Below are 27,798 nucleotides of genomic sequence, written 5' to 3'. Positions count from 1 at the left end.
GAGATGCAACAAGCTAAGGAACATTTATCCAAGTAAAATTGGGGGTTTGGTGTGTATAATGGAGTCTGTAAGCATCAATTTGTTCATGCACTGCAAAAACAGAACTAAAAAAAGGTAATATTTTCTTAAAATGAGTGTATATGTCCTTGATTTGAGCAGGTAAATAAGATGATCTGCCAATGGAATAAGACTTTTGCACTTAAAATAGGAACAACTCATCTCCATCATCTTATTTCAAGTACAGGATTTCTAATTATCTTATTTTAGGGGTCAAAATACTCATTCCATTGGCAGATAATATTATTTACCTGCTCAAATCTATTACAAAAACACAAATTTTAAGAACATTTTACTTATTTTTAGATCCGTTTTTGCAGTGTGTGTAGCTTACAGGACAATCATAATAAATTCAGACTTGTGCAACTGATTCTAAATCATTAAAGTTGTACGTTGCATTATCGTCCCACACTCCCAAATCATAAACAATTCAATAAAAGCTACAAAAAAAAGACATTTATGTCGATGAGTAGATATAAATTTCTAACTAAAACTTAATCTTCATTCAGCCAGAACAGAATAAAAATTATACAAACAGGATGAAAGGCAAGTTTAAGCTGTAGTTGTGTTTTTTTAAACAAATTAATTAATTAATATTCAATAATTACTTATGCATAATTCATTTTAAGAACCTCAACTACAAATTGGACAGCAATTCATTAGTAATTACATAATATTTTGCACCTTGTGAGTCGGTGGCAATGTGTTGGTCCCGCTAACCCACAACAAATCAAAAATAACTTAATGGCATGTAGATGTTTTTTTAAAACTGGGGGTTATCTTGAGAGGATATGAGCAGTAAATATCTAACTGGGTACATTTGGTCTTGTCTCAGCTCTGATTAACTGGAAAGCCTCCAGTTTCTTCAATGTAAAGATGCCAAGAGAGTCATCTACTGAGCATAAAGCTCAAATTATCCCTTTAAGTCTGCAACATGTTAATAAAATGCTGGGTTCAAGGCAAATGTAAAAAAAATAAAAAATAAAAATAGTTTTTCCTAAAGCCAAAAACAGCATTTTGTCCTCATTTTCACATTTATTAAAGCCCTAAAACATAATCTCACTTTTCTAATACTACAGTTTTACCACATGTTGTTTCCATAGAACAAATTTAGCAACCTTGGTACATGTTCAGTGGAACGTAACTGGAATAACTAATGTTCTTCTTAATGGTTAATCATGTAAATACTTAATTTAATCAGAAATAATTTTATGCCTTTGAAATGGACCGGACTGTGTTTTAACACTAATTACACTGATTTTAGTCAGGATGACTTGTGAAGTCGTGAGGAAATTAAAGTACACCCTTCCTTCACGTCTAAGGTTTTAAATTATCAGGACATGAAAGAGAGAAAAAAAATCATCTGGTCCATTACAGGTAATAAAATCCCTTAAATATAACATCAAGCGAACAAAAACACACATTCTGTACTGTTAATATTTATTAAACAAAGACAAAGCCAAAAAAAAAGCTGAGTGGGAAAACTAAGTGCACCCCTGTAGTTTTACATTTTTTTAGCAGCAGCGCGTAATTTCTGAGGACATCTGAGCCGTTCTTCTGTGCGGCTCAGCTCCCACTGAGTTCTGGACTTTGACTTTTTTCTCTTTCCAGCCATTTTATCTGCTGCTCTGTTTAGGATCATTGTCCTGATGGTGATCTGGTCTGGGCTAAGCTACATCTCTTCTTTGGTCTCCTTGGTCCAAAGTCGACCCATGTCTTTCTGGGACGAGAAGAAGCCGTCTTCAGGGAGCGCTCCCTGCTTCCTGCCTCAGCGTTGTGTTAACGCAGAGCAGAAACCTGACAACACTCCTGCTTTTTTTTTAAATAGGGCACATTTATTGAAGACCACCAGGTAATTAAATGATTATTTGATGAGCAACGCTTGGGTGCAACTTTTTGTCCTGAGTCCTCATGATCCACAAGGGTGCACTTTGTTTTCAACACAGCTTTTTTGTTTCCTCTTAATTTCACAAATGTTTGTGTGTGTGTTTTAAACTTAAGGTTAAATAATTGGGGGAGGACTATTTCTTATTTATTATGTCCTCGTTTGTAAAAGTCTGAAGTTGAAAAGCCGTTCATTCTTTTTGTCACAACTCCCCAGTGGGCTCATATTAATGAGATTATGTGTTTATGTCCTCTTAAGTTATTATTTCAGAAATAGGCATTGCTTATTTTAGCCTAAAAAAAGTTATTTGACTTTAAAGGTGCATTGCCACATTATATGCCTGTACCAAAAAGACCAAAATCCAGTTGATCATGACAAAATAAGGTTATACAGTATATACCAAGCGTCTATCATGAAAGTGTTTTGATCGTTATTTTTCAGCCTAAATTGAACTCCAGCAACAGGCGCGATGAGCAGATATAAACAGATGTGGCGCCATCTACAGGCAGTACCGCAGAACTACCAGAAAGCCAGATGCCGACTAATAAATCACTGCTAAATAATGCCGGCCCGAGCCTGACCCTCTGCAAAGCAGCAGCTCAGCGAGATTGAATTATTAATTATTGTTATCAATTACATACACTGATTTTCAGCAACTTTACGAGCCTCATATCAGAGCATCAAGGAGAAAGAAAATTCCCGTTCATAAACAGGGACACAGCATTATGGTAAGAACAATGAATCGATTGATCTATTTATAATCTTGTTTGTACTTAAGACTGTAGAGGCTAAGAAGCGCATTATTATTACTATTATCACAGTATTGATAAGGACGTTTATTTATGTCAGTCAACTCTGCGGTCACATCTGAGCCTCGGCAGGTTTAGCTTCAGTGAACACCATCGTTCAGACTGTATTTCCAGAGACATTCAAGTCTTTTCCCTCTTGAAATCATTTATTTTTGCGTTTATATCTTCACTGGATCTTGGACCTTTTTTCATTGTTTCCACAGTTCGCTGGGAGATGCTAATAGCCGTTAGCTGCTTCCTGCATATCCACAGCACTGTACATCCGTTGTTATTATAAATAAACTCAAAGGACAAATTGAGCAAAAACAAAGTGTAAAACGGTCAAACAACGACTAATACGCCAGCTGGGACGTGATAATCGTTCATAAAAGCTTTGTAGGTAACCAGAGTGAGCTACTGATGTATAAATAAAAAGAGTCAAATAACGTGGCTATGCACCTTTAAATTTTAGTTTGTTTCAACAACATTCTGAGTTTCAGGAGAGATTTTTCTTTTCTTAATGTTACAAACCAACAAACAACAGAAATAATTTCAGTAAACAGAAGATAATAACCATTATTAGTGTTTTCTCTGATTAGTCTTTACAGTACAAAAAAGAAAAAGGTTCAAGTGTCAAAAATGGAGCTGAAATCTGTCATTATCTTTAGTTCTTTGTGTTTTTATTTCAGTCCCAGGAGAAAACAGTCTTGTTTTTGTCAGCCAGACACGGCGGGCGGCAGAGAAGGTGTGTTGCTCAGAAAGCCGACGGGTTTATCTTGCATGTAGCTTAAGGTGCAGTTTCAGGATGCTCAGCTGGTTAAACGTCTTCCCGCACATCTCACAGCTGAACGGCTGCTCGGGGACTTTGTCACACTGGTGCTCCTGGAAAATATGGAAACTATCGAAGCTTTGCCCGCAGCTGGAGCAGATGTAGTTCTGCCTGGCGGGGTCTCCGCCGCAGGCGTCCTCGTAGCGGTCCGAAGCCCTCAGCGTAAACTCGTAGACGCCGTCCTGGCTCACGCCGTCCCTCTCCGGGCAGAAATCCCTCGCAGCCAACTCGTGGCTTAGATCTGAGGTCCTGTGCTGCAGCGCCGCCGTTGAATACTGATCCTCCTGTGCTTTGTTGTCTATAAAGGCCAGATCATTTAGCGGCGAGGCGAATCCCTGCTGCTCGCTGCCTCCCGCGGCCGCCGAGCCGACGTGGTACTTCACGTCCTGTAAAAGCACACAGACGGATTGGTCGGGGCCGTCGAAGCTTTCCTCCACTGCGGACGTCCACAGCAAACGCTTGTCTGCTGCGCCTGCTCTGTCGTCAGCGTCCGCCTGGGACACGCCGAGGAAAGTGTCCCCGTTGGGCTCCAGGTTCGCCGGGGCGGGTTCCTCTTTAACGGCGTGAGAGAAGGCGGGGCCGGGAGACTGGCCCTCCTCTGCGGCCGGCGGTCCGTTACTGGTCTCCACGTAGTTCTCCATCAGCTGATTGTCGGGCACAGAGAACATCAGGTGATGGGCCTCTAGCATGTCTGTCGTCATCCCTTTATGACAAGAGAAAGACAACTTTAATAGAATCGTGTTCTGGTTGAAAGCAAAACAACTGTGTGCTTTTATATAGAGAATGATGCTTGGGAAAAAATCTGGATGTATGCTAGGACCACGTGATGAGAGAAAGTCGTGCTAATGCTGTATTAAATTCAGTAAACATAACCCTAAATAAAATCGAAGGTCAACAACAGGCTCAGAGGTCGCCTAAATAAGTTACCTGCATCCAGCTAGAGCAGGGATCTGCAACCTACAGCTCCACAGTGGCTTTTAATAACTTTGGCTACAAATTGTATTTTTATGATGGTATTTTAATGAAGTAATGATACTAAATGCAGGGTTTTTCTTTCTTGAAATAATTTATTTTAATTTTCACAACAGAATGATGCTAAAAGTGCCAGTAATATTTAATCTTTTCATTATGTTGGAAACTATGATTTTTTTTTACATCATTATCCACAAATATCAACATCCCATCCATGCTCTTTTTTTTAAACCTCAAAATAGACATTAAAGGGTGTTTTGTTTAATGATGACAACATATTTCTTACAGTAGATCTTTATCAAAAATTAGAACTTCTCTTTTTTCAAAAGGTCAGGCAACATTTGTGGCTCTGAACGAGTTTAATTCACGTGGACTGTAGGAAAAATGGCTCTTTAGACAGTAAAGGTTGCAGGCCTCTGGTCTAGGTGTTATTCAGTGGCAGTATAAATCCAGCTGGTCTCTGAAGGCCTAAGAGGTTAGTTAGAGACAGCTATTAAGCAAAAAACATAATGAAGACAGAGTCATGCAGCAGACAGGACAGCATTAACCAGAGAAGCAGCAAAAAGGTCCATAGTAACTAATCTGGAGGAGCTGCAGGGGCACACAGCTCAGGTGGGAGACTGATGAGGGAAAAACTATTAGTTGTGTGCTCTGTACCTTCTTCCACCTGTGCACTATTGCCAGAAAATCTGGATGTATGCTAAAGCCACGTGATGAGAGAAAGTTGTGCTATTGCTGTATTAAATTCAGTAAACATGACCCTAAATAAAATCCAAGGTCAACAACAGGCTTAGAGGTCACCTGATTAGTTACCAGCATCCAGCTAGAGCAGGGCTGTGCAACCTGAGGCTCTTTGGACCTTCCACAGTGGCTCTTAATAACTTTGGTTACAAATTGTATTTTTTATTATGGCATTTTAATGTAGTAATGACAGTAAATGCAGGTTTTAGCAGGTTTTTTTCTTGAAATAATTGATTTTAATTTTCACAACAGAATGATGCTAAAAGTGCCAGTAATGTTTAATTTTAAATCAATACTTTTTCATAATGTTGAAAACTATGATTTTTTTTATACTATTATCCACAAATATCAACATACTGTCAATCCTCTTTTTTTAAACCTCAAAATAGACATAAAAAGGTGTTTCTTTAACGATGACAACAGATTTCCTACAGTAGATCTTTATCAAAAATTAGAACTTGTCTTTTTTCAAAAGGCCGGGCAACATTTGTGGCTCTGAACGAGTTTAATTGAAGTGGACTGTAGGCAAAATAGCTCTCTAGACTGTAAAGGTTGCAGACCCCTGGTCCTGCAACCAGGGGCCTATCTTCGCACTCTGTGCTCGATTAACCAGCCTTGAAAACCGTGACGTCAGACCACTGTTGTGAATTCGTATTCTCAAAGAAAAAAATCCGTATTCTCAAGCAGTCGCTGCTTTTGGTGTTCATGAAGAGTAAAACACTAATTTAAACTTGAAATTTGTATTTATTAAATATTGAAGTTGTAACTATTTAAACTGTATGTTGTATCTTTTGCATGAGATTTCAATTATTATGAGTTTACAAATGTTTGTTATGCACAACTTCTGACTAATATGCACACAACTCTGCGTTTATGCACAAGTTTATTTTGAAAGTGATCTTACCTCATACAGGTGATCCTCAGCATTTAGAGCAATAATATTCCTGCTACTACCGTATCGTGCCTCTTGATTTGAATAACAATAATTTGTAAAACTGCCCAAGCAACATCAATACTGCACACGCTGATGCTGGGATGATGACAGAGATTGTTCTTAACCATTTTATCAACAAATGTATCAATCAGTAAATAATTAAAAGAGCATTAACTGTTATCGGTAATCCATAAAATAACTTTATTTAGCTACACTAACAGCTATACTTGTTAACGTATGCATGCGGCTTCATTGCAGCATATTTTAATATCCTTTTTTTTTAGCTCCTCTAGGGAGAGACAAGTGTCCAAGACTGAGTTTTTCCCCCAGAAAACTTTAGTTGTTTCCAGGTTTCTCCGTATCAAACTGATGAGGCAGCTGTCCCCGGTCTTTTTCAGCTGTTCTCTTTTGGCCTCAGGTTATAACGTAATGAGCCTTGGTATCATCTTTGACCAGGACTTGTCCATTAAACCCCCATATATAAACAGGTTTCTAGGACATCCTTCTTCCACCTGTGCACTATTGCCAAAATTAGAGCCATCAGTCCCCCCAGAGTGCTGCAGGGAAACTAGTCCATGCATTTATTACTTCTTAGGTTGGACTGCTGAACGCCTTTATGACCAAAAGAAGCAGCGAAAAGCCTTCAGCTGTTTCAACATGTTGCCGTGTGAGTTCTGCCGAAACTCAGCTCCATCATCTGTCATCCATCAAAAGTGTCAAAAACAACATGTGATGTCAACCAACCAGTGTAAATTTATATTTAGAAGACTTTTTAACCATTTTCTATATTTTTTTTAAAGGTTTTTGTCTGGCAGTGACTATGTGCATAGTGAATATGCTTTGCTCTCTGCTGGTGGTTCCTAGAGTCTCTAAAAGTAGAATGGGAGGCAGATCCTTTAGCTATCAGGCTCCTCTCCTGTGGAACCAACTCCCAGTTTTGGTCCGTGAGGCAGACACCCCGTCTACTTTTAAGACTAATATTTACACTTTCCTTTTTGACAAAACTTATAGTCAGAGTGGCTCATGTTACCCTGAGCTATCTCTATAGTTATGCTGCTATAGGCTTAGGCTACTGGAGGACATCAGGGTCTATTTTTCTCACTCTGCTGAGTTCTCCTACTATTGTCCAATTTGTATTGTTTGTTACTTCAACTTTTAAGTTAATGTTCTCTCTTTTTTCTCTTCATAGTAGGTACACCTGGTCTGGCATTCTGTTAGCAGTGACATCATCCAGGGGAGACAGATCATCCACTATTACCGTATAACATAGAAAGGATTCCTGGCTCAATGTGAGCTTCTGTGCTTTCTGTGTCTCTGCTCTGTCTTCTCTAAGCCCCAGTGGGTCGAGGCTGATGACCGTTCACGCTGAGCCTGGTTCTGGTTCTGCTGGAGGTTCTCCTCCCTGTTAAAGGGGAGTTTTCCTCTCCACTGTCGCTTCATGCATGCTCAGTATGAGGGATTGCTGCAAAGCCATCAACAATGCAGACGACTGTCCACTCTGGCTCTACGCTCTTTCAGGAGGAGTGAATGCTGCTTGGAGAGACTTGATGCAACCTGCTGGGTTTCCTTAGAGAGGAAACTTTCTGACCAATCTGTCTGGATGATTTAATTGAATTTGACTTTGGAAAGTGCCTTGAGAGGACATGTGTTGTGAATTGGCGCTATATGAATAAAATATAATTGAATTCCCCCCCTCCTTCTGCTACTTACTCTCCATTTAGGCAATTATTGCTGCCATCAATTATGTTTTGTCTATTTTTCTCCGATATAAGGTACCTGGCTCAGTATTTTGTAAACAGCTGTCTCTTTCCTGTAAAAAGTCCCTGATGGAGCTAATGCTTTCTAATTGTCTATAGAAAGTACTCCTCCTAACGAAGTGTTTCTGTGTTCAGCTGCTTGTCTTTGCTGGATGGAACCACAGAGGGAGCAATTGATGCCTTTAGCTTTTTGTACTCTTTTACGTTTGTTTGTTTTTGTTATAGAAAGTACCCCTTTGCACAGTGTTTCATGGTTTAACTGTCCTTCTGTTCTTAACAAAGTCACTGAGCGCAGTGATTGTTGATCGTTAACACTGTTCTCTCTCTCTTTCTGTAGAAGCCCGGTTCAGTAATTCTGTGCCTCTTTACTGGAGAAAGTCACTAACAGAGCTACATCTGCCACCAACATTGTGTATTGTCGTTGGTGGCAGATGTAGTTTTTTGTTTGCATGTTTAACTTCCCTCATGGAAAGTACCTTGACCCAGTTATTCTCCATTTTTGTTCTTTTTTTCTGATTGAAGCCACTGACTGAGCTATTGCTGCCATTATGTGTGTTTTTTTGTTTTCTTATCCATAGAAAGTACTCCTGGCCCAGCGGTTTCTGTTTAGTTAGACATTTTAGGCTCAAAGGAGTTTACCTGTGTTTGAATTTGAGTTGGATTGGAAGATGACTGGATTGTGTTGAAATAAAACTGGATCGATTTGAACTGAATTTCGATTAAACTGGATTCTCTATAATTCACGTTGGACTGAAGCATTCCTACCTTAGAAAAAACAAGTATTCCTGGTGTTAAGAAAACATTAGAAAGTCTGATTATTAAGAAGAACAAAGCAGGCCTGATTAAGAGTTCCTTCACAAAGAAATAAGAGCTAAATCTTACCGTTCCTGTGGGTCTTCATGTGCCCTTTCAGGCTGCTCTTCTGATTGAAGCACCTTCCGCAGATTTGGCAGCCGTACGGCTTCTCCCCGGTGTGGATGCGCAGGTGTCTTTCCAGGTGTCCGGCTCGCTCAAACACCTTCCCGCAGTACGTGCAAACGAAACACTTCTTCGGTTTCAAAACCGGAAACGACCTGTTTTTCCTCTGCCTGTGGTGGTTGGAGGCCTCCGCCGCGCCGTGGAAGCCCGGGTTACCGGAGATGATGATGGTCCCAGAGGAGCCGTAAGGGGTCTGCGGGACGCCGCTGTTCTTCAGCTGCCCGTACAGTTTTCCTCGGACAGAGAAGTTGCCGTACGAAGCTTCCTCCGGCGGCTGGAGTAACTGGGCGATGGCGGGGAAGGAAGACGTGTTCTGCGACGACGAGCTGTTGACGGCTTCGGTTCTGCTCAGTCCTGGATTGTTCTGTAGCCTGGAGGCCCACAGCTGGCCGCCCTGGTCCCCTGGTGTGACGCTTTCGCCCACGTTGTCCGCTCTGTTCGTGGTCTGATTGGGATTCACGTGATGCTGCGGTTGCGTTATACTTTCCTCGAGCGGCTCAGACTTCACCTGGACAGGAGTCGGCAGCACCTCCTCGGTCTTTGCTTGGTTATCTTCAGCCTTCACTTGGCCGGCCTCCTCAGGGCGACGCCTTTCCACACACGGATTCACCGGTGGGATCGGGAGCTGTTGGCCTATCTGGACCTCGCCTGCTCTCGGCTGAAGACCTGAAGCAGCAAGAAGATAAACCTTTAATAAAAACATTTAAACTGATTATCCCGTTTATACACCCACCAAAAAATTACATCTTTTAAGCATAAAGAGGATTCATGACATCTTCAATACTTAAACATAAAACTGAAGGAAAACTATACATGGTTTTCATTTTTTTTTCACCTACAATAATCCGAAACGTGCAACATCCTTTCATATTCAACCCCCTCTACTCTTATTTGAGTCCTTGGAGCTGATGTGGACATAGCCCGCTGCACCAGAGGGATCCCTGAAAGAGACTCCAGTTACGTTCAAAACTCACAAAATTAGTGAACAGAGTACTTTTTTTTCCATATAACTCCTCAGAAAACAGAGAGGGCACAGAAAAGCCGCCCCAGACACACCCCACCTAAACCACCAGGCTGGGCAAGGGGAGCGTTAATCAGAGAGGCAGCTCTGGAGGAGCTGCAGAGATCCACAGCTCAGATCAGAGAATCTATCAACGGGACAATTGTCAGTCGTAAACTCCACGTTTCCGGCCTTTGTAGAAATGGGGCAAGAAGAAAGCGACTAAAATCAAGGTTCTCTGCCCATCTTCCTGTAACCGGCTGCTGAACCAGGAGTCTAACAGCTGAATGAATGTATGAAATCCTGTTCACAGCGTGTCACAAGCCAAACACGTGTCGGAGAAGATTCTCTGGTCTCATCAGACCAAAATTCAACATCAAGCCGATTTAGGTGTGGCTACCAATTTAAAATGTTTAAAAAAAAAAACCTTTTGTGCAAAAGTGGTAGAGAAATATCTCAAAGGAGGGCAACTACGCTGAAAGATACAAACAAAAACCACTCTGTCCAGATTTATATTGGTAGAGATTTTCGAAAAACGCTCATTTTCATTCCACTTAACATTTGCGTAGGTCTGTTATCTAAAACGCAGTAAAGTCTGTGGCTGGAAAGAGCGAAAAAAATAAAATTAAATCCTTTGATTTAAAACCTTTGTATGACATCCAAGCCACAACTAACTATTTTAAAACTCTGACTCTTAATGTTCATCAGATCGACAGCCTGGGGGAAGAAACGGTCTACCTAGCGGCTGGTTTTCACCAATATTACCCCAAGAAGACAGTTTGTGTGCAGGATGTGTGGGGTCTGCAGAGATGTTAGATGCACCTTTCCTGAACTGAGACCTGTACAAGTCCTGGATGGAGGGAAGGTCAGGTCTGATGATCCTCTCTACAGATCTAACTGTCCTTCATAATTTGGACCTGTCCTGTTTTGCAGAGGAGCCAAACCACACATGATGGATGTGCATAAAACAGAGTGAATAAGGGCAGTTTAGAAGGTGACCAGTAGCTCCTGGTTGTACTTCTCGAGTTGTCGCAGGAAGTCCAGTCTCTGCTGGACCTTCTTCTGAAGAAGGTCTTGTTCTCCAATATCAGCACGATTTTCACACTTTTTTAGCCACAATAGTGACAACGTTAATTAATAAAGGAGCAGCGATACCCACATGTCCCATGTTTGACTGCACAGAACACAAACAGCTAAGAAACTGGAAGTTTTTTTGCAGCATTTTAAAGCTGATGCTCAACTATTTGGAAATCCGAGATTCTTTTGCAGCGGAAAAAAAATTACTCTTGGTAAACTTGTTTGCTATCCTAAATTTCTTCAGATCATGAGAATGTTAATTATGTGCAAACATGGAAATACACCACTTTATTGTGTCCAATTATACATAAGCCTGTAGTTTGGGTTTTAAGCTACTCTTAAGAAAACAAAGCGTTTAATGACACCACCTTTAGTCACAGGGCGTTGTTACGGCGGATATTTTTAATCAACGTTTGGATATCTTGAACGATTGTTGATTACAATAATATTCAGTCGCATTTCTGCATAATGGACAGAAACAAACGAGGAAATAGCTGAGAGGACTTCTGACTGTGAAGTCCTCTTACTCGTGAACTGCAGGAGAAGAAAGCAATGTGGAAAATGTTAAAGATGTATAACAGGTTAAAAGCTAAAGTCATCCAATACAAATATGCATTGATCCCACAGCCAATGATAAAAATACGACACGGCAAGTCCTACAGGAGATGCTCACCTCCTCGTGATAAGAATAGAGGCAATATTTGTTTAAGGCTGCACCTTGGAAAAACAACACAATTCCCTCTGGGAAACGGCGCACCTGGGGTTTGAACTAAAAGACTGAAAATAAGCTCAGAGCAGTTTGCTTCGATTGGAAATACACAGACTTAGCAGAGCGAGAATGATGCTTGTCCATGTGGGCTGCAAATTAATTCCCTTTAACAGATCTGCCAGTTCAGAAAAAAAAAGCTTAATTGAATGTTTTTAACCTCTAAAGTCTGCCATGTCCTTTTTTATTTATAATTTACTGACCTGTAAATGGTTTTGGAGTTAATAAAGTTGCCACCCGACTCCTAAACTTAAGTCAGAAATGGAGAGTAACTCCAACAAGAAGTTAGAAAGAAAACTAGAGGAGTTTTTTTTTTTTTTTACTCTGTAAAGTATACTGCTTTGATGCTATCCTAAAATAAAGACATGAAGGTCACATGAATAGCAACAAACTGGAAAGGTTTGTACTTTTGACTCAGGAATAGCAAAGAGTTTTTAAAAGATTCATCTTCCTACAGGTTAGAGGAACTGAATTGTGAGAAAAGTATTTTTCCTGCTTGTTATGAGACTTCTTATCAAATAACTGAAATATTTAAACCGGTCAAGCCTAGACAGAAACGACACACCAAACTAAGTTAGAACTCCACCACGTCTTCAGACTGAAAGGGAAGTCTCCGTTTCCCAGTTTAATATGATAGCAGCGAGCTGGCAGAGGTCCAGAGAACCAGCCACACACAAAGTCTCTGATCCTCTCTGATGCCTCAGCTGAAGTCAACCAGTGAAGCAGGAGAAGGAACGTCTTTTTTTTCTATTTTATCATTTGTATTTGATGAGAAAACTCCCCGGGTGTGCTCTCAGTGCAACACGCCAGTTTAAATGGAAATCTAAGGGACAGGAAATTGAAAATAACAACAGCCAACCGCTACACAAACTCTTTCAGCCTTTCTCTGATGGAACATATCATTTTTTTTCTATCAATGCGGTTCCAGAGTTAGAGGCGCTGGTGCTAACTGGTTCTAGGTGAAAAAACCCTGTAAGGAACCGGTTTGGGTTTCCACTGCCACAGAGCCGACACAAAGCCACCTCATGACGTCCCTTTGGAGGCCTCTCCGTGTTTTATCCTCCCACTGGTGGATCCTGGCCTTCTGCAGCGGACCACAGAGCGGGGAGCAATATTAGGATGTTTGACTCGTTAACTCTGCAAACAGATGTCTTCATAGGTTCAGACGGGATAAGAAATGACAGTTTAACGTGTTTATAAATGTGCTTAAAGGAGGATTCATAAATGCTGCTAAAGCTGGGGTCGGCCATTTTTCCAGAAGTTTCCCTATAAGTACCATTTTGAATAACTGCGCAAATCCACTCTGGTCTTATTTCTTTCTTCTGAATGCTTCCTCTTCTTCTCATAAACTTGTACGCGGTTTGCTTCTTCCAACTCTCAGCCGTGTTCAAAGTTTATGACGAGAGCAGCAGAGCTACAATGAAAGGCTAACACCGAAGCTAACCGCTAAGCTAACTGCTAAGCTAACCGGACACATAAACACTACAAGTGCGCATGCGCAGCCAGCAAGCAGAAACTAACAAGGAACGAGATTTTACAGGCCTACAACTCTCATATAGATTGATTTTTTTAACCTCCTTTTTGTGAATACATAATGAATTGACTACTGTCAGGATGGAAGGAGGATTTTACCCAGTATAACAAAAAGTGTTTCTGAACAGGATTACCAACTATAGCTTTAACTCAATTCAAATTCAAACATACTTTATTTGATCCCAAAGGGAAACTAAATGTTGTTGTAACTAATAGTCCAAATTCTTCAAAGAGTTATTGTAGATAATGACGGCTGTTGACAGGAAAGATCTCTTGTAGCGGTCTGTATCGCAGCAAATTTGAAGAGGCCTCTGACTAAACTCTGTTTTCCCAAGGCAGTCTCATCAAGAGGATGGTCATTATTTTCTTGGTTTTATAAAGAATCCTTCTTTGCTTTATCATCTCCAGAGTGTCCACAGTCCCCAGAACAGAACTATCCTTCTTTATCAGGTTGTTGAGCCTGTGTAATACCTAAACGGGTGTTACACAGTGTTTGGAGACAGTGGAAAACAGCAAGTGTGCGAAGATCTGGGAGTGGTGTAAGGTACGTAAGATGAGAGACAGTGAGGTCAGGTTCATCTTCACGCTTTCAACATTTCTACTTGGTTTGGAAAAGTTTGTGATTTCATTACTTTCCAGGTCTGGATAATTTGTTCCCTATTCTAGTTTAAAAACTCTCATCCTATGTCTTCCCTTGTTCTTTCTACCAATCTGGTGTCCATTCATACCATGTGTCCTTCTCTCCTACCTCCCTGTGGCCTTCCTCCTTTCCTTATTTATTTATGTCCTGTCTTCATTTCATCCTTATCTATCCTCCCATCACTCTCTCACGTGTCCTTTCTTCCTCGTGTCCTTCATTATTGCCTACTTTCCTCATCTTATATATCTTAGCCGGGCATTTGGAGAGTTTCTAAAAGTTGCCAGTTCAAAACTCTGGGTCCCTGAGCAGGAACCTTGACCACAGATTGTGCCTCTCAGTGTGGCAGCACACTGGATGAGTTAAATGCAGAGACAAGTTTTCCCCTCTGAGAGCCTTTAAAGGGAAAAACTTATTTATCTCCTACCTCGGTTTTTATAGTTCTTCCTTCCTTATGTCCTGCCTACATTCCTTTGATGTTTCCTTCATCAATTTCTTGTGTCATTCCCTTGCTCTCTTGTTTTTTGCTGGTGCATTATGCAAACCTCGGCCTTTTGTAGTGTGTGTGTGTGTGTGTGTGTGTGTGTGTGTGTGTGTGTGTGTGTGTGTGTGTGTGTGTGTGTGTGTGTTTGCAGTTATGTGAGATTTTTTTTTTTTTTTTTTGTATTTTAGCAACGAAGTGAGGAATTTGTGACTTTTTTTGATCCTCACATTTTTTAACCCAGGGGTTAGGTTTAGGACTAAGGTGTCAATTAGGTTTAGGTTAGGGTGAGGTATGTACTGGTAAAGTTTAGGGTTAGGGCATAGAAAGGGTTGAAAACTGATGTAAGTCAAGGCAAGGTCCTCAGTAAGTATTTTAAATGAGGATGTGTGTGCATGGATATTTGTCCAACTGTAAAACAGGTTTTTTTGGCCGCTAAAAAAGAAAGAACAGGTGCTAAGGAAGTTCTGGCTCTGTATGAATACTGGAACCTGTTTGGTGAGGGGGAACAACAACATTCTGAAATTTCTTTGGGCTGATTTTTTTTTATATACACCAATCTAGAACCAGTGCCAAAAACTGCACTTGCTCAGAAGTTGTTGTTTTTTTTTTTCAATTTACAGCACTTAGACTCATGTTTTTACTGAAAAGTCCTATATAAATAAACTTGCCTTGCCTAAAGCAGACAGAAAGACAACAGCTATCGCTTAAGAAACTCTTAAGAAAATTGCAATACCATAAGCTCACTGACTTTTATTTTATTATTTTATTTAGGGAAATAAAGTGTTTTTAAATTGCATAAAATTCTATCTGCCTGTACTTATTCTTAAAATATCACCAAATACAAAGTAAAAGCAGGTCAGATATGTCGCTGCACTCACAATCATTGGTTCCCGCTAGACCTATAGACACAATTTACTGCTCGGTTTTTAAAAACTATTTAACATTAAGAATTACAAGCTGGTCCCTATAAAATTGCACACGACACATGTTTTGCTTTGATTTATCTTCAGCATAAAACCAAACAGCAAAATGAACTGGAGATACCAAGATATTTCTAGATAACGAGACAAATCTTGTTATTCATGTTACGAACGATAAACAGTCCTCAGCATTTTAGGATAGCGATTAGCATGGTTAGCATTGGCAACCGTAAGTAGCTAACTCTTTCCTGTTACCATGAGATTTCCAAAAGGCTACCAACATTTCCAAAACTGGCGCGTTCAATAACAGACAGAGGTTGTCATACAGCAGATAACACGGAGCAACTGTGTTGTCAGATGATCCACCTTCCTTGTACCTGATGAAGTCAGCTAAGCTTACAGCTCCTTTAGCTCCTTCACCAACTCCACAACGAAACCACAACTGCAGGTGTGCAAAATAACAAAGGAGGGAAAAAGACCACAACCACCAAAGTCTAGACATCCTTTATGGCAGTTTGAACCAACAGCTGACATCCCTTCTTGGCTGTTCATCAAGCTAATAACAGCTAGCGTTAGCTTATGTTGTCCGGGAGGTTTATGACTGCAGATGCACGTTCAAGAGCTTTACTGACCTTTCTATGCTGCTCTCAAACATCCAGGTCGCACTGACCATTACACTCATGAGCGAAATGGTCTAATTTCAGTGTAGTTTTGACATCTGTCAGTGTAACAGCCTGTTACTCTGAAATGCACTGGCAAGAATCCTGTCCTTTGCTCAGTGACAACTTCCACACCGAAGAGCGTCACTGTTACCACCACCCGATACGACGTGGTTATGGTGCGTTCACTGACAGGCCAGGTTTTTGACTTTCCAGCTGTGCGGTTTAAGATCTGAGGATTTCAGACACCAGCTGGTTTCTCCACACATGGAGTGGCTTCTGTTAACAGCTACATTGAAGGTTTGGCGTTACGCTGAATATTTAAAAAAACATTGTGATGAAATTGGACCGTTGAAAATGAGTGTAATTAATGCTCAGTACGACACGGATGAGCAACATAAAAAGGTCTGCAAAGCTCTTGAACATGCATCAGCACTAGGGCCGGACGATAATTCAATAACAATATACGTCGATCGATGGACGTGTGATGTGATAGGAAAAAAAAGGGTCGATAAAAAGTTCAATAGAGAAACAGATTTCCTTCATTTTGCATTCTAGCCTATCATCTAGGTTAATACCACAGTCACTAAATACTCCCAACCAAAAACAAATGCAGACCCAGGACGCCCCGCCCCATTTAAAGAGTTTAGAGAGCATGTTTTTTTTTTTAAACTTGCAGTTCAAAACTTTATTCAACCAACTTTATTCAAAAGTTGGTTGAATAAAGGGTTGAGATTTAATCAAGTTCCTTATTAAAAACTAGGTCATTAAGCAACAACATGAAATGGCCAGGACTGCACTTAAAATATATGTCTTAAAGTTTTTCATAATTATTAATACTGATCAAAATGATTATCGATATATTTATTTTCTACATCGTCCAGCCCTAATAAGAGCAGCTATGAAGCTCCTGAGCAACATATGCTAACGCTAGCTGTTATTAGCTTGACAAACAGCCGTCTCCGAGCTGCACTACGCAGTACTCCGCTGCGTGAATGCATCCAGAGAAGCAGAGGAACATAAAGACCATCCTGGTGAGGCCCCTCACATTTATAGAAACGCTCCTCAGCCTTTTAAGGAGCATTGCCAAGCTCCCAAACGTGAATAATGCGCTTTGCTTTCAGAGAAAATGAGAACAAATCTTGTGATCTACGTCTCTCTGCACTGCGATACAACAGAGCGAGGATCAAACACCTGCAGGAACATGGAGTAGCGCAATGTATCAACCATCACAGACATCATCACCACAATATCTCAAATGCAAATGAGTGCTTGAATGCAATATTTGGTAGGCAAAAATATTTCAAGTGCCATGCATTAACTCTGTCCATGCAAATAATGCATTTGTACCTTCGGACGGCCTTTCACTGCCTTTTATCCCAAAACCCTGATGCAGATTTTAGAGACTGAGATGCTAAGGCTCAAGATAAGACAAAGAGAAGTGTGAGGTAATCACAACCTGTTCTAGTATTGTGCAGCCGTATTGGAAGAGAGGTTTTAAATGATCTTATGACATGGCTCTCAGTTGGCCCTCTGTGGAAAAAATTGTTTTTTAGCGATTTTGTGACTAACAAATTTAGACTCAGCAGTGGGACAAGTTTTATAGAAAATCAAAGCTGTAAAAGGACCAAACTCTTGGGTAAAACAGCTCTTTGTAGAACTTGGTTGTGCTCATTTCTACGCATTCAGCTTCAGTCCAGAGCATTCAGCCATACTTGCCTCTCCTGTGAATCTTCATGTGCTCCTTAAGGCTGCAGTTCTGATTGAAGCGCCGTCCACAGATCTCACAGCGGTACGGTTTCTCGCCGGTGTGAATCCTCTTGTGTCTCTCGAGGTGGCCGGCTCGCTCGAAGTACTTGCCGCAGTACGGACAGATGAAGCCCTTCTTGAACATCAGCCTCTTCGCGGTCCGCCTCCGCACCGTGTTCCTGTACTGGTTGTAGCCCACAAGCCCACGGCTGAACTGGCTCTGCGGGAATCCGGCGGAGCCGCTGCAGGACAGAACGAGCCCGGCGTCCAACGGTGGCTCGGAGAGACACGACAAGGAGTTCTGACCCAAAGTTAAGTATTCAGAGCTGCCGCCTCCGGCCTCCTTCGGTGGCCCTGATCTCCACTGCCCACCTCCGTACAGAGAGCCTTCCACCGGCCTCTCCAGCCGTCCTCTGGCGTCCTCGCTTCCCTCCTCCACAGGTTCGCATTTCACTTGCACTTCGGGCACAGGTGGCTCGCTGGGTTGCTCAACAGAAGGAACGTTTGCAACCAAGATCTTCTCACCTCCAACACCCCTCTGCCTTTCTGTGGAAAAGACGGGGGTCTTTATTTAAAACAGTTTTCAGGAAGCCTAAAAACTTTCTGGTTTTGGCTTACAAAACTAACACTGATTTATACATTTCATCTCTATCAATACGTACACTCTGGGCATTAGAAACTACTTCCAGCGATTTATAACCAATGCATAACAGAACTCTATAACTATAGGTATATCGACACTTTACTAACACAGAGCCATGCCCCATATTCATACTCCTTTAACGTTTCCACACAAAACCACAAACTATTGAGATTTAGTGATTGACCAACAAAGGGTAGTGTATAACTCTGAAGTTAGCACCAGGAACCACCAGTAGACTGCAGATCTGCTGGTGGTTCTTAGAGTCTCTAAAAGTAGAATGGGAGGCAGATCCTTTAGCTATCAGGCTCCTCTCCTGTGGAACCAACTCCCAGTTTTGGTCGGTGAGGCAGACACCCCGTCTACTTTTAAGACTAATGTTAAAACTTTCCTTTTTGACAAAGCTTATAGTTAGAGTGGCTCATGTTACCCTGAGCTATCTCTATAGTTATGCTGCTATAGGCTTAGACTACTGGAGACATAGACATAGATAGCTTTATTTGTCATTTTGTATGCACAAAGTGCGTACAGAACGAAATTTCGTTTGCATACAGCTTGAAAAATCACAGTAAATTGCACTAATTTTCAGGATAAGGATAAGGCAGCAGCAATTTATGTAAACAATTGAAATGTAAACAATGTAACAATGTAAACAATGCAGGGGAAATAGACAGTGCTATTCGCGGTATCCAGATGCAGCAGCAATTTATGTAAACTATTGAAATGTAAACAATGTAAAACAATGATAATTGTTAGAGGACATCAGGGTCTATTAGTCTTACTCTGCTGAGTTCTCCTACTGTTCTCCAATTTGCATTGTTTGTTGTTATTTTAACTTTTAACTTTTTGTTCCCTGTCATTTCTTCTTCTTAGAAGGTACACCTGGTCTGGCGTTCTGTTAGCTGTGACATTACCCAGGGGAGGCAGATCATCCACAATTACCATATGACATAGAAAGTACTCCTGGGTCAATGTGAGCTTCTGTGCTTTCTGTGTCTCTGCTCTGTCTTCTCTAACCCCCAGTGGGTCGAGGCAGATGAGCGTTCACACTGAGCCTGGTTCTGGTTCTGCTGGAGGTTCTCCTCCCTGTTAAAGGGGAGTTTTCCTCTCCACTGTCGTTTCATGCATGCTCAGTATGAGGGATTGCTGCAAAGCCATCAACAATGCTGACGACTCTCCCTGTGGCTCTACGCTCTTTCAGGAGGAGTGAATGCTGCTTGGAGAGACTTGATGCAACCTGCTGGGTTTCCTTAGATAGGAAAATATTTGACCAATCTGTATAATCTGATTGAATTTGACTTTGGAAAGTGCCTTGAGATGACATGTGTTGTGAATTGGCGCTATATAAATAATATATAATTGAATTGAAAGCTGCAGAAGTCCACAGCGCACATGGAAGAATCTGTTTTCTGACAGGACAACTATATGCTGGTCCTCCCAAAAGTCTGGCCATTATCAAAAAGTGGTCAAATAATTAAAAAAAAAATCTTAAAGGGCAGCAAAAAAAAAAAAAAAAAAAAAAAAAAACGTTAGATGGGCTGGAGTTTCTCCTTGAAATAAGACAACAACCCGAACCCTACAGCCAGAGGTGAAATCGAATGGTTTATATCAAGCATTGTCCTGTGTTAGAATGGCCTAGTCAAAGTCCAGGGCAGGACTTCAAAACTGCTTTTCACAGATACTTTCCATCTAATCTGACTGAGCTGATCTGTTTTGAACAGAATATTGTGTAAAATGTTCGTTCTATAGCTGTGCAAACTTAAAAAAAAAGCTGCAAGAAGACTGTAAAATGTGTCATTTTCTTTCCACCTCAAAATGTTTCACTACTTTGTGTTGCCCTCTAATTAGATCCCAGCATAAAACCCACTCACACTAAAACGAGAACACCTAGAGCCACAAATGTAAATAAAAGGGTGAATTGTTTGTTTCGACCAGGTTGTAGCTTATTTAAAAAATGGTATTAAAGCTTCTTAAAGTGTTAGCGCTGACTTTTGGTCGAGGCAGATGAGCGTTCACACTGAGCCTGGTTCTGGTTCTGTGGAGGTTTTTCCTTCCTGTTAAAGGGGAGTTTTCCTCTCCACTGTCGCCTCATGCATGCTCAGTATGAGGGATTGCTGCAAAGCCATCAACAATGCAGACGACTGTCCACTGTGGCTCTACGCTCTTTCAGGAGGAGTGAATGCTGCTTGGAGAGACTTGATGCAACCTGCTGGGTTTCCTTAGAGAGGAAATTATTTGACCAATCTGTCTGATATGATTTCATTTGACTTTGGAAAGTGCCTTGAAATGACATGTTTCATGAATTTGCGCTACATAAATAAAACTGAACTGGGTTGAATTTAACTTTTGTAGCAGATCTGTCCACAGCTAACATGTAAAGAGCTTTTTCTTTTTCTATCCCGTCCAGCTCACCGTCTGCAGCGCGGTGCTCCGGCCGCTGGATCTCCGGCCGCTGGGTCTCCGCCTGCCGCGCCGCCCTCAGCTCTCCATGCAGGACCTCCATGCTGCTCTTCAGCCTCTCGATCTCATCCTCCCGCTGACACATCTCCAGCCGCAGCACCACCATCCCGTCCTCCACAACTTTGGAGATCTCTGCCACGGCCGCTTTGGCCAGGGCGTTGATCACGGAGGCGATCTGGGAGCGCAGAGCCACGCCGTTCAACATGATGAACGTAATCCCAGCCAGTCCCCGAAAAATGAGGCTAAACTTTAAAAAACCCAGGAGAGAGGAGGATCCGCCCGGCTTTCAGGTCTCCTGCAGGCGGCCACAGACCGGCGTTAGGCCCGCTGCGCGCTCACAGCTCGCATCTTTTTCCATTTGCTCCGTTTGGGGTTCCCGTCAAGCCAGATTTTTAGCTAGCAACAGTTAATTGGTGCCATAAGAACACATAAACAACGCAAGCCCCCGTTTTACGGAAGTGATGACAAAAAAAAGGTACCGTAAAACGCAGAAGAAAGGCGCACAGTAGTACGCGTCGTGTGACGCTACAAAAACGTAAAAAACGCCGTCACCTTAGCGACCAATCCCTGAAACTCTCCCGAATCGCGACAACCAATCAGAGCACAGCGTCCCTCCCACTTTGTGCTGATTCGATATTGAATAAAAAGTAATTTCCCACAATAAAGCTTATAAAAAATACAGAGTAAATATTTCTAAACATGTTTCTGATTAAAAAGACACTTTTCTATTAAAACCAGCTCAGCTAGATATGAAAATGAAAAATCTGCCATAAAGAGTTTCATGAGACCAATTTTATACTTTCGTTATTTTTTGTCCAATTTCATTAACAAAATTTTGTTCAAAAGTTTTACTAATTTTATTATGGTAATTCAATTCATACAATGAATGCCTTGCATTACAGATTTTATATATATATATATATATATATATATATATATATATATATATATATATATATATATATATACATACATACACACATACACACATATATATATATATATATATATATATATATATACACACATATACACACACACACACACGCACACACACGTATATGTGCAGAATTTATAATGGAAAATTGTTCCAAAAAATACTTCTGATTTAATATAAAATACTGATCCACACCTGTTATAGCTGACAATTATCTTTGTTGGGAATGAAAATGTTCATGTTTTACGTTTAATGAAAAAACACAATTAATCAAACATCTATTTTGAGTAAAATACAAAGTCTGACTTCTATTGGTGTCCAAATGAAGTAAAGATACCAGCAGTGGAACCAGTGGAAGGAGGTGGAGAGATTACTAGAGTTCAAGTCCGGGAATATCTGCCGGATCAGGAACAAAATATAACCCTGAATATCCTCACATAACAAGTCACACTGATCTCACATCTTTCCCCTTTTTTTCTCCCCTCCATAGGTCTAAATAAAACTTCCCGCCATAAATAAACTCCTCAGAAAGAGCCACCTAACATAAACCACAAAGTACATATGCTCTGACAGGAACTGGAAAAAGGCAACAAAAAGTCTACAAAGAAAATCTATACCGAGAAAAAAAAAAGCATAGAGACAAAAGATGTACAGTGAACAAAATACTTTTAATGAAGTCATTAATGGGACGACATCCGGACAAAACAAGGTTGTACATTCATTGGATTGGCGTTAAACACAAGACAAACATTAAAAAAAAATAATTATCCAAAATAAGAAAAGAAAAATCTACATTTTGCTCGACATCTAAACCTTTCTCTTTAAGGGCTGCAGATATTTTGTGCACGCCTTTGTCTGACTCTCATTCCTGCATCGAAGTGGAACATTACAATTAATAAATACAACAGTGAACGCTTTCCACAGCATCGAGGCTTGATGCAAGAGTTCAAACATTGTTTAAACTGCTAAAAGTGGAGCGAGCGGCGCGCTACCTTCCCCGCAGGTGGATCACCTGATGGATTTTGAGGTTCCCCAGCACGGTGAAGCTCTTGCCGCACTGCCTGCAGCTGAACGGCTTCAGTCCGCTGTGGAACCGCTCGTGTCTCAGGCAGTTGTCCTGCCGGGAGAACTTCTTGCCGCAGATGCTGCAGCTGAACGGCCTCTCCCCCGTGTGGACCCTCTGGTGCGTCTTCAGCCGGGTCTTCTGGGTGAAGGACTTCCCGCACTCCAGGCACCTGAAAGGCTTGGAGGTCTGGTGGGTGCTCCTGTGCTCCTCCAGCTGAGACAAGCGGAGGAAACCCTTGTTGCACACCGAGCAGATGTAGACGCTCTGGTTTGCTCTCCACGCAGTCATGAACCTCTTTGGTCTGCAGCTCACCTTGCCGCCGACGTTCTCCTCGTTGGACCCGGACGCTCCTGCCGTGGACGCCTGGGCGTGAGGCAAAGCTGCCGACGGCCCCGCAGACTCCACGCAGTCGTCCTGAACGCCGCCCGGATGCAAACCGTCTGCATAAAAAGACCCTGGAAGCACAGAGACCTCCGCTTTCACGGGCAAAGCAAAGCGATCATCTGCTCCTTCCTTTCCCGATGATGAATATGAACTCTGCGCGTCTCTGGAAGAAGGCCGCTCCTCGATGTCGGACGGGAAAATGTGCGACTGCTGCTGAATTTCTCCACAGGCCGGCCAGGTGGGGTCACCTGGATCCGCTGCCTCATGTCACGGCACGCTCCGCTGCTCCGTCGACGCGAAGTCCGCCTGCTGGCTCTTCTTTCACGGCTGGACTGATGCGCGTCTCACAGAGTGAGCCAGCGGGGTTCAGCTCAGGATACGCCTCGTCTGTTTGGCAACGCTGCCTTTTATCTGCAGACAAAAGAAAACAGCAGCACTGCAAAAATGTATCTAAAAACAAGTAAAATGTTCTTAAAGTTAGTCTATTCGTCCTTGATTTGAGTCAGTAAATAAGATTATCTGCTAATGGAATGAGTATCTTTGCCCCTAAAATAAGATAATTAGACATCCTGCACTTGAAATAAGATGACTGAGAGGAATTGTTCCTATTTTAAGTGGAAAAATCTCATTCCATTGGGAAATCATCTTATTTACCTGCTAAAATCAAGGACAAATACACTCATTTAAAGAAAATTTTACTTATTTTAAGTTCTGTTTTTGCAGCGTGGGCGCTGAATCTGTAAACACTGATATTCACCTAGAGCAGTAATTCCAACAGATTCTTACGGTTCTTAATGGGAAAAGGTACAGGAGGTAAAGATTGACCTCGCTGGTCCCATTTAAGAATGTTAGGCTAAAGAAAAAATATGACAGAAAGCAATCTCTGTGTTCTGCCTAGCAACATGTCTGCACTGTTTATGCAGTAGTTATAGTATTACAGCTATTTTAGTATTCGCTTTTTAGTTTTAAAATGTTTGTTTTTGATAGTATTTGACTGAATGCGGTGTTGGATTTCTATTTTAAAAAAATATATATTTTTTAATTGCCTTTCATCACTACTGCTACAAATATAAGATATTCTACATAAAATGTCATGTTTCTATCCTGCATCTGTTGTGTAAGACTTGTGCAACAAGATTATCACATTTAAAAAAAATATTTTTCATTATTGTTTTCATGTGGGAAAAAAAACAAAGACCTGTCTTTGTACACCTCCTCTTGCCCATTGACAGCTGGAGATAGGCACCAGTACCCGTTGCGACCCCAACAGGGATAAGCGTGTCAGAAAAAAAAAAAAAAAAAAAAAAAAAATTTATATATATATATATATATATATATATATATATATATATATATATATATATATATATATATATATATATATATATATATATATGGGCTGGACGATAATTCAACAACAATACATATCGATCAATAGAAAACAGGGTCAATAAAAGTTCCAATAAAACAGTTTTCCTTCCTTAATATTACACTCATATTACATCCTCCCAACCAATCACAATCGCAGACCCAGGAATGGTTTGTCGACAAGCTCCGCCACCTTCAAAGAGTTTAGAGAACATGTGCTCTTTTTTATTTTTTTAAATACTTAGTTTTGGTAAAAAGTTGGTTGAATAAACGGTTGAGTTTGAATTCAGTGTTTGTGTGTTTTGTATCTAAAAATATGTATCTAAGAAGCAGCATAAAATGTCCAGGGCTGCACTTTTTGAATTTAAATTTTTTGAATTAGTCGATAATTATCCAAATTGATCAATATGATTTCTATTTTATCGATATGCTTTTTTTTCCCCATATCATCCAGCCCTAATATAGATAGATAGATAGATAGATAGATAGATAGATAGATAGATAGATAGATAGATAGATAGATAGATAGATAGATAGATAGATAGATAGATAGATAGATAGATAGATAGATAGATAGATAGATAGTGAACTTAATTTGACAAAAGGTAGATAGGATGGCTAAAATCCCCCAGGGTCATAACACATCAGCTGCACATGATGCGCAACATTTTTTTAACTTTTGATTGAATCTGCATGTCTCCATTTGCCTTTCACTTTGCTGCTGGCACACCTGAATCTCCCCACTGTGGGACGATTTCCAGTCCATTTATTATACAGCGCCTTAAAGGAGGTTTATCCTGTTCAAAGCTCAGACATTCAGCTTGGTGTCCTCCTGAGTGTTGAAGTGAGAGCAGACACCATGATGAGATCAAAAGAGCTGCCTGAGGCCTTCAGTGGAAGACTGCAGCAGACCGAGCGTCTCGTAAGAGATTTAAAAAAAAAAGTCTGGGCCATTCTGCTGTTACAGTCTACAAGCAAAGGAAACTCAAAACAACAGTAAAAAAACAAAAAGCCTAGGTTGGGGCATCCAGGGCCCCATTTCAGACAGCTGGGTTAGTTGATATTCAGAGTAAATCCTGGGGTAAATTCCTGCTTTTCTGTTTCAGAGAGCTCAGAAGCCGTTACCCTGAGTCTAATTATGACAACAAATTACTCCGACCCTGCTACCAAGCAGAGTTGTTTAGGCAAACTTTGAGTTTTTCCTCTGTCAAATAACTCTCACATCACTCATGCATTGACTTTTTCAGCAAATTTCTGCCGCTATAACTCGCCTTTTCTGCACCAACAGCATTGTTTTTGTTTGTGAATTATGCCTTGATATCCTCCGTATGCCATCATAAAAGATTTCCAATTCCACTCGCGGTAAACGCCACTTCCAGGCTTCTTATTTCATGCCGTTACCATTGGTGAATCCAGTTATCTGCGTTCCATTGATCAGGGCTTCTTTCACGCTCGTGTTCGTGCTTAACTCAGGGTTGATTGGACGCTGAGCTTAGTTACCTCATTGATATCACCTGTTCTGAAACCGAATACGCTGAATGTGATTATTGCTTTAGTTTCAAATGAATGCCTTTTTTGCACTATAAACATGGTGGAACATTTTTCTGCACACTTTTTTAAAAACTGTTTTTCTCCTGCACTGTACAGTCTTATCACTGCTGCACTTTATATTGTAATGTTATGTTATTTCAGTTGCATTCTCATTACATTGTCGTAAGCTGTATGCAACGCAATTTAGTTTTGTATGCACTCTGCACATACAAAATGACAATAAAGTTTAAGTCTAAGTCTCTAAGTCTAAGGTTAAGTGACAGCGTGAGGTAGAACTACTCAAAGTAAAAGCTTTCTACTCAGGGTAGATCGGCCCTTGTTTCTGAAACAGGTCCCAGGTCAGTTCACACAGAAAGCAGAGCCCAGGATGCTAAAAGAGGTCTTCGAAACGCAGCGTTCCAGGGAAAGAACGTTGCATGGAGGTGGAAGCGTCATGGTTTAGGGACGCTTCGCAGCAGCAGAACCGGTCCAGCTCACCATCACGGAATCGACCGTATGTTCCATCGTCCGTCATGCAAGAAATCCCTGAAACATCCAGCAGCTAGAACTGAGGAGTTAGGGTTAACTCCTCACTTCACGTGCGCTCTGAACTTTTTGAAGGGGGCGGGGCTTTGTACCTGGGTCTGCGTTGTGATTGGTTGGGAGGATGTAACGACTGTTATGTTTACCTACACGATAGGCTAGAATGCAAAATGAAGAAAAAGTGTTATTCTATTTAACTTTTTATGGATTCTTTTTTTCCCCTATCAACAATATACGTCTATCGATATATATATATATATATATATATCGTTATTGAATTATCGTCCAGCTCTACTGTCAAACGGCTACAAGAAGAGTCTGATTGAAATTATTCTGAAAAGCGAAAAATCAAAAACATTTGCTCACTTTTTCCTCGTCTTATATTATCTTAAAAAAAAAACTAAATACTCAATAGGCATACTATTTTTTCACGAATGTATATGTCAAATGGAAGATGAATAAATAAATGTTTTGCTTTTTAAAAAAAAAAAAAAAAAAAAAAACACTGTGTGTAATAACTATATTATGTTTAAATAACACATAGCATCAGACGAATTTAACATGAGACCAAAGCAACTATTTTACAGAGTGAACTTCTAAGGTAAGAGTGTGTTTTTCTCCAGCTGTCTATCTGGGTTTTGGATGCTCTGAATGCAGGTCGGTGGTGCAGGAGTCTCCTCGCTCCTCCTCACCTCTCCGCGGCTCCTGGCCCCCCGCCGCCGCGGTCTGCACCTGTTTCTCGGCCGTGGCTCGCCTTGCGGCGGCTTCCTGGGCTTTCCGGAGCTCAGCCTCCATCCTCTTCAGACAGCTCCGCAGCTCCAGGATCTCGCCATCCCTCCTGCTCGCCTCCAGCCGCAGAGCCACGCTGCCCTCCTCCACCAGCATCGTTATTTCCGCCACCGCAGCCTTGGCCAGGACATCCATGATGGCGGCCACCTGCGTGCTGAACGCCGAGGGGAAAGACATCCCGCCGGGGGGATGGATTAAAAACTCAACAGATGCGAGGTTTGGGTCCCCTGTGGAGGCTGGAATCAGCGTCCCATCCGTTTTATTTTGATTTACTTCCGGGAAATGTGTAGCCGGAAGTGAGGTAGACGCTGATGA

General features: G+C 41.2%; 2 protein-coding genes across 2 annotated transcripts; both read right to left on the bottom strand.

Annotated features, from left to right (window-relative positions):
* Positions 1-1,575: 1,575 nt before the first annotated feature.
* Positions 1,576-21,593, bottom strand: LOC105916714 (zinc finger protein 865). Its single transcript, XM_021309915.2, has 4 exons — positions 20,819-21,593; positions 17,737-18,312; positions 8,846-9,607; positions 1,576-4,262 (listed from the first exon to the last, which is right to left on the bottom strand). Exons 1-4 carry the CDS (start codon positions 21,069-21,071, stop codon positions 3,502-3,504), a joined length of 2,352 nt encoding a protein of 783 aa, XP_021165590.2. The 5' UTR covers positions 21,072-21,593; the 3' UTR covers positions 1,576-3,501.
* Positions 21,594-22,452: 859 nt separating this feature from the next.
* Positions 22,453-27,762, bottom strand: LOC110366797 (zinc finger protein 227). Its single transcript, XM_021309917.2, is given in 3 exon segments — positions 22,453-23,516; positions 23,518-23,664; positions 27,387-27,762. Coding segments are annotated over 3 exon segments (1,146 nt in total). The 5' UTR covers positions 27,661-27,762; the 3' UTR covers positions 22,453-22,791.
* Between the last annotated feature and the right edge of the window lie 36 nt (positions 27,763-27,798).

This window comes from Fundulus heteroclitus, chromosome 6 (genome assembly GCF_011125445.2).
Source record: "Fundulus heteroclitus isolate FHET01 chromosome 6, MU-UCD_Fhet_4.1, whole genome shotgun sequence".
Lineage (NCBI taxonomy): Eukaryota > Metazoa > Chordata > Actinopteri > Cyprinodontiformes > Fundulidae > Fundulus > Fundulus heteroclitus.
This window is presented reverse-complemented; position numbering and strand designations above follow the sequence as displayed.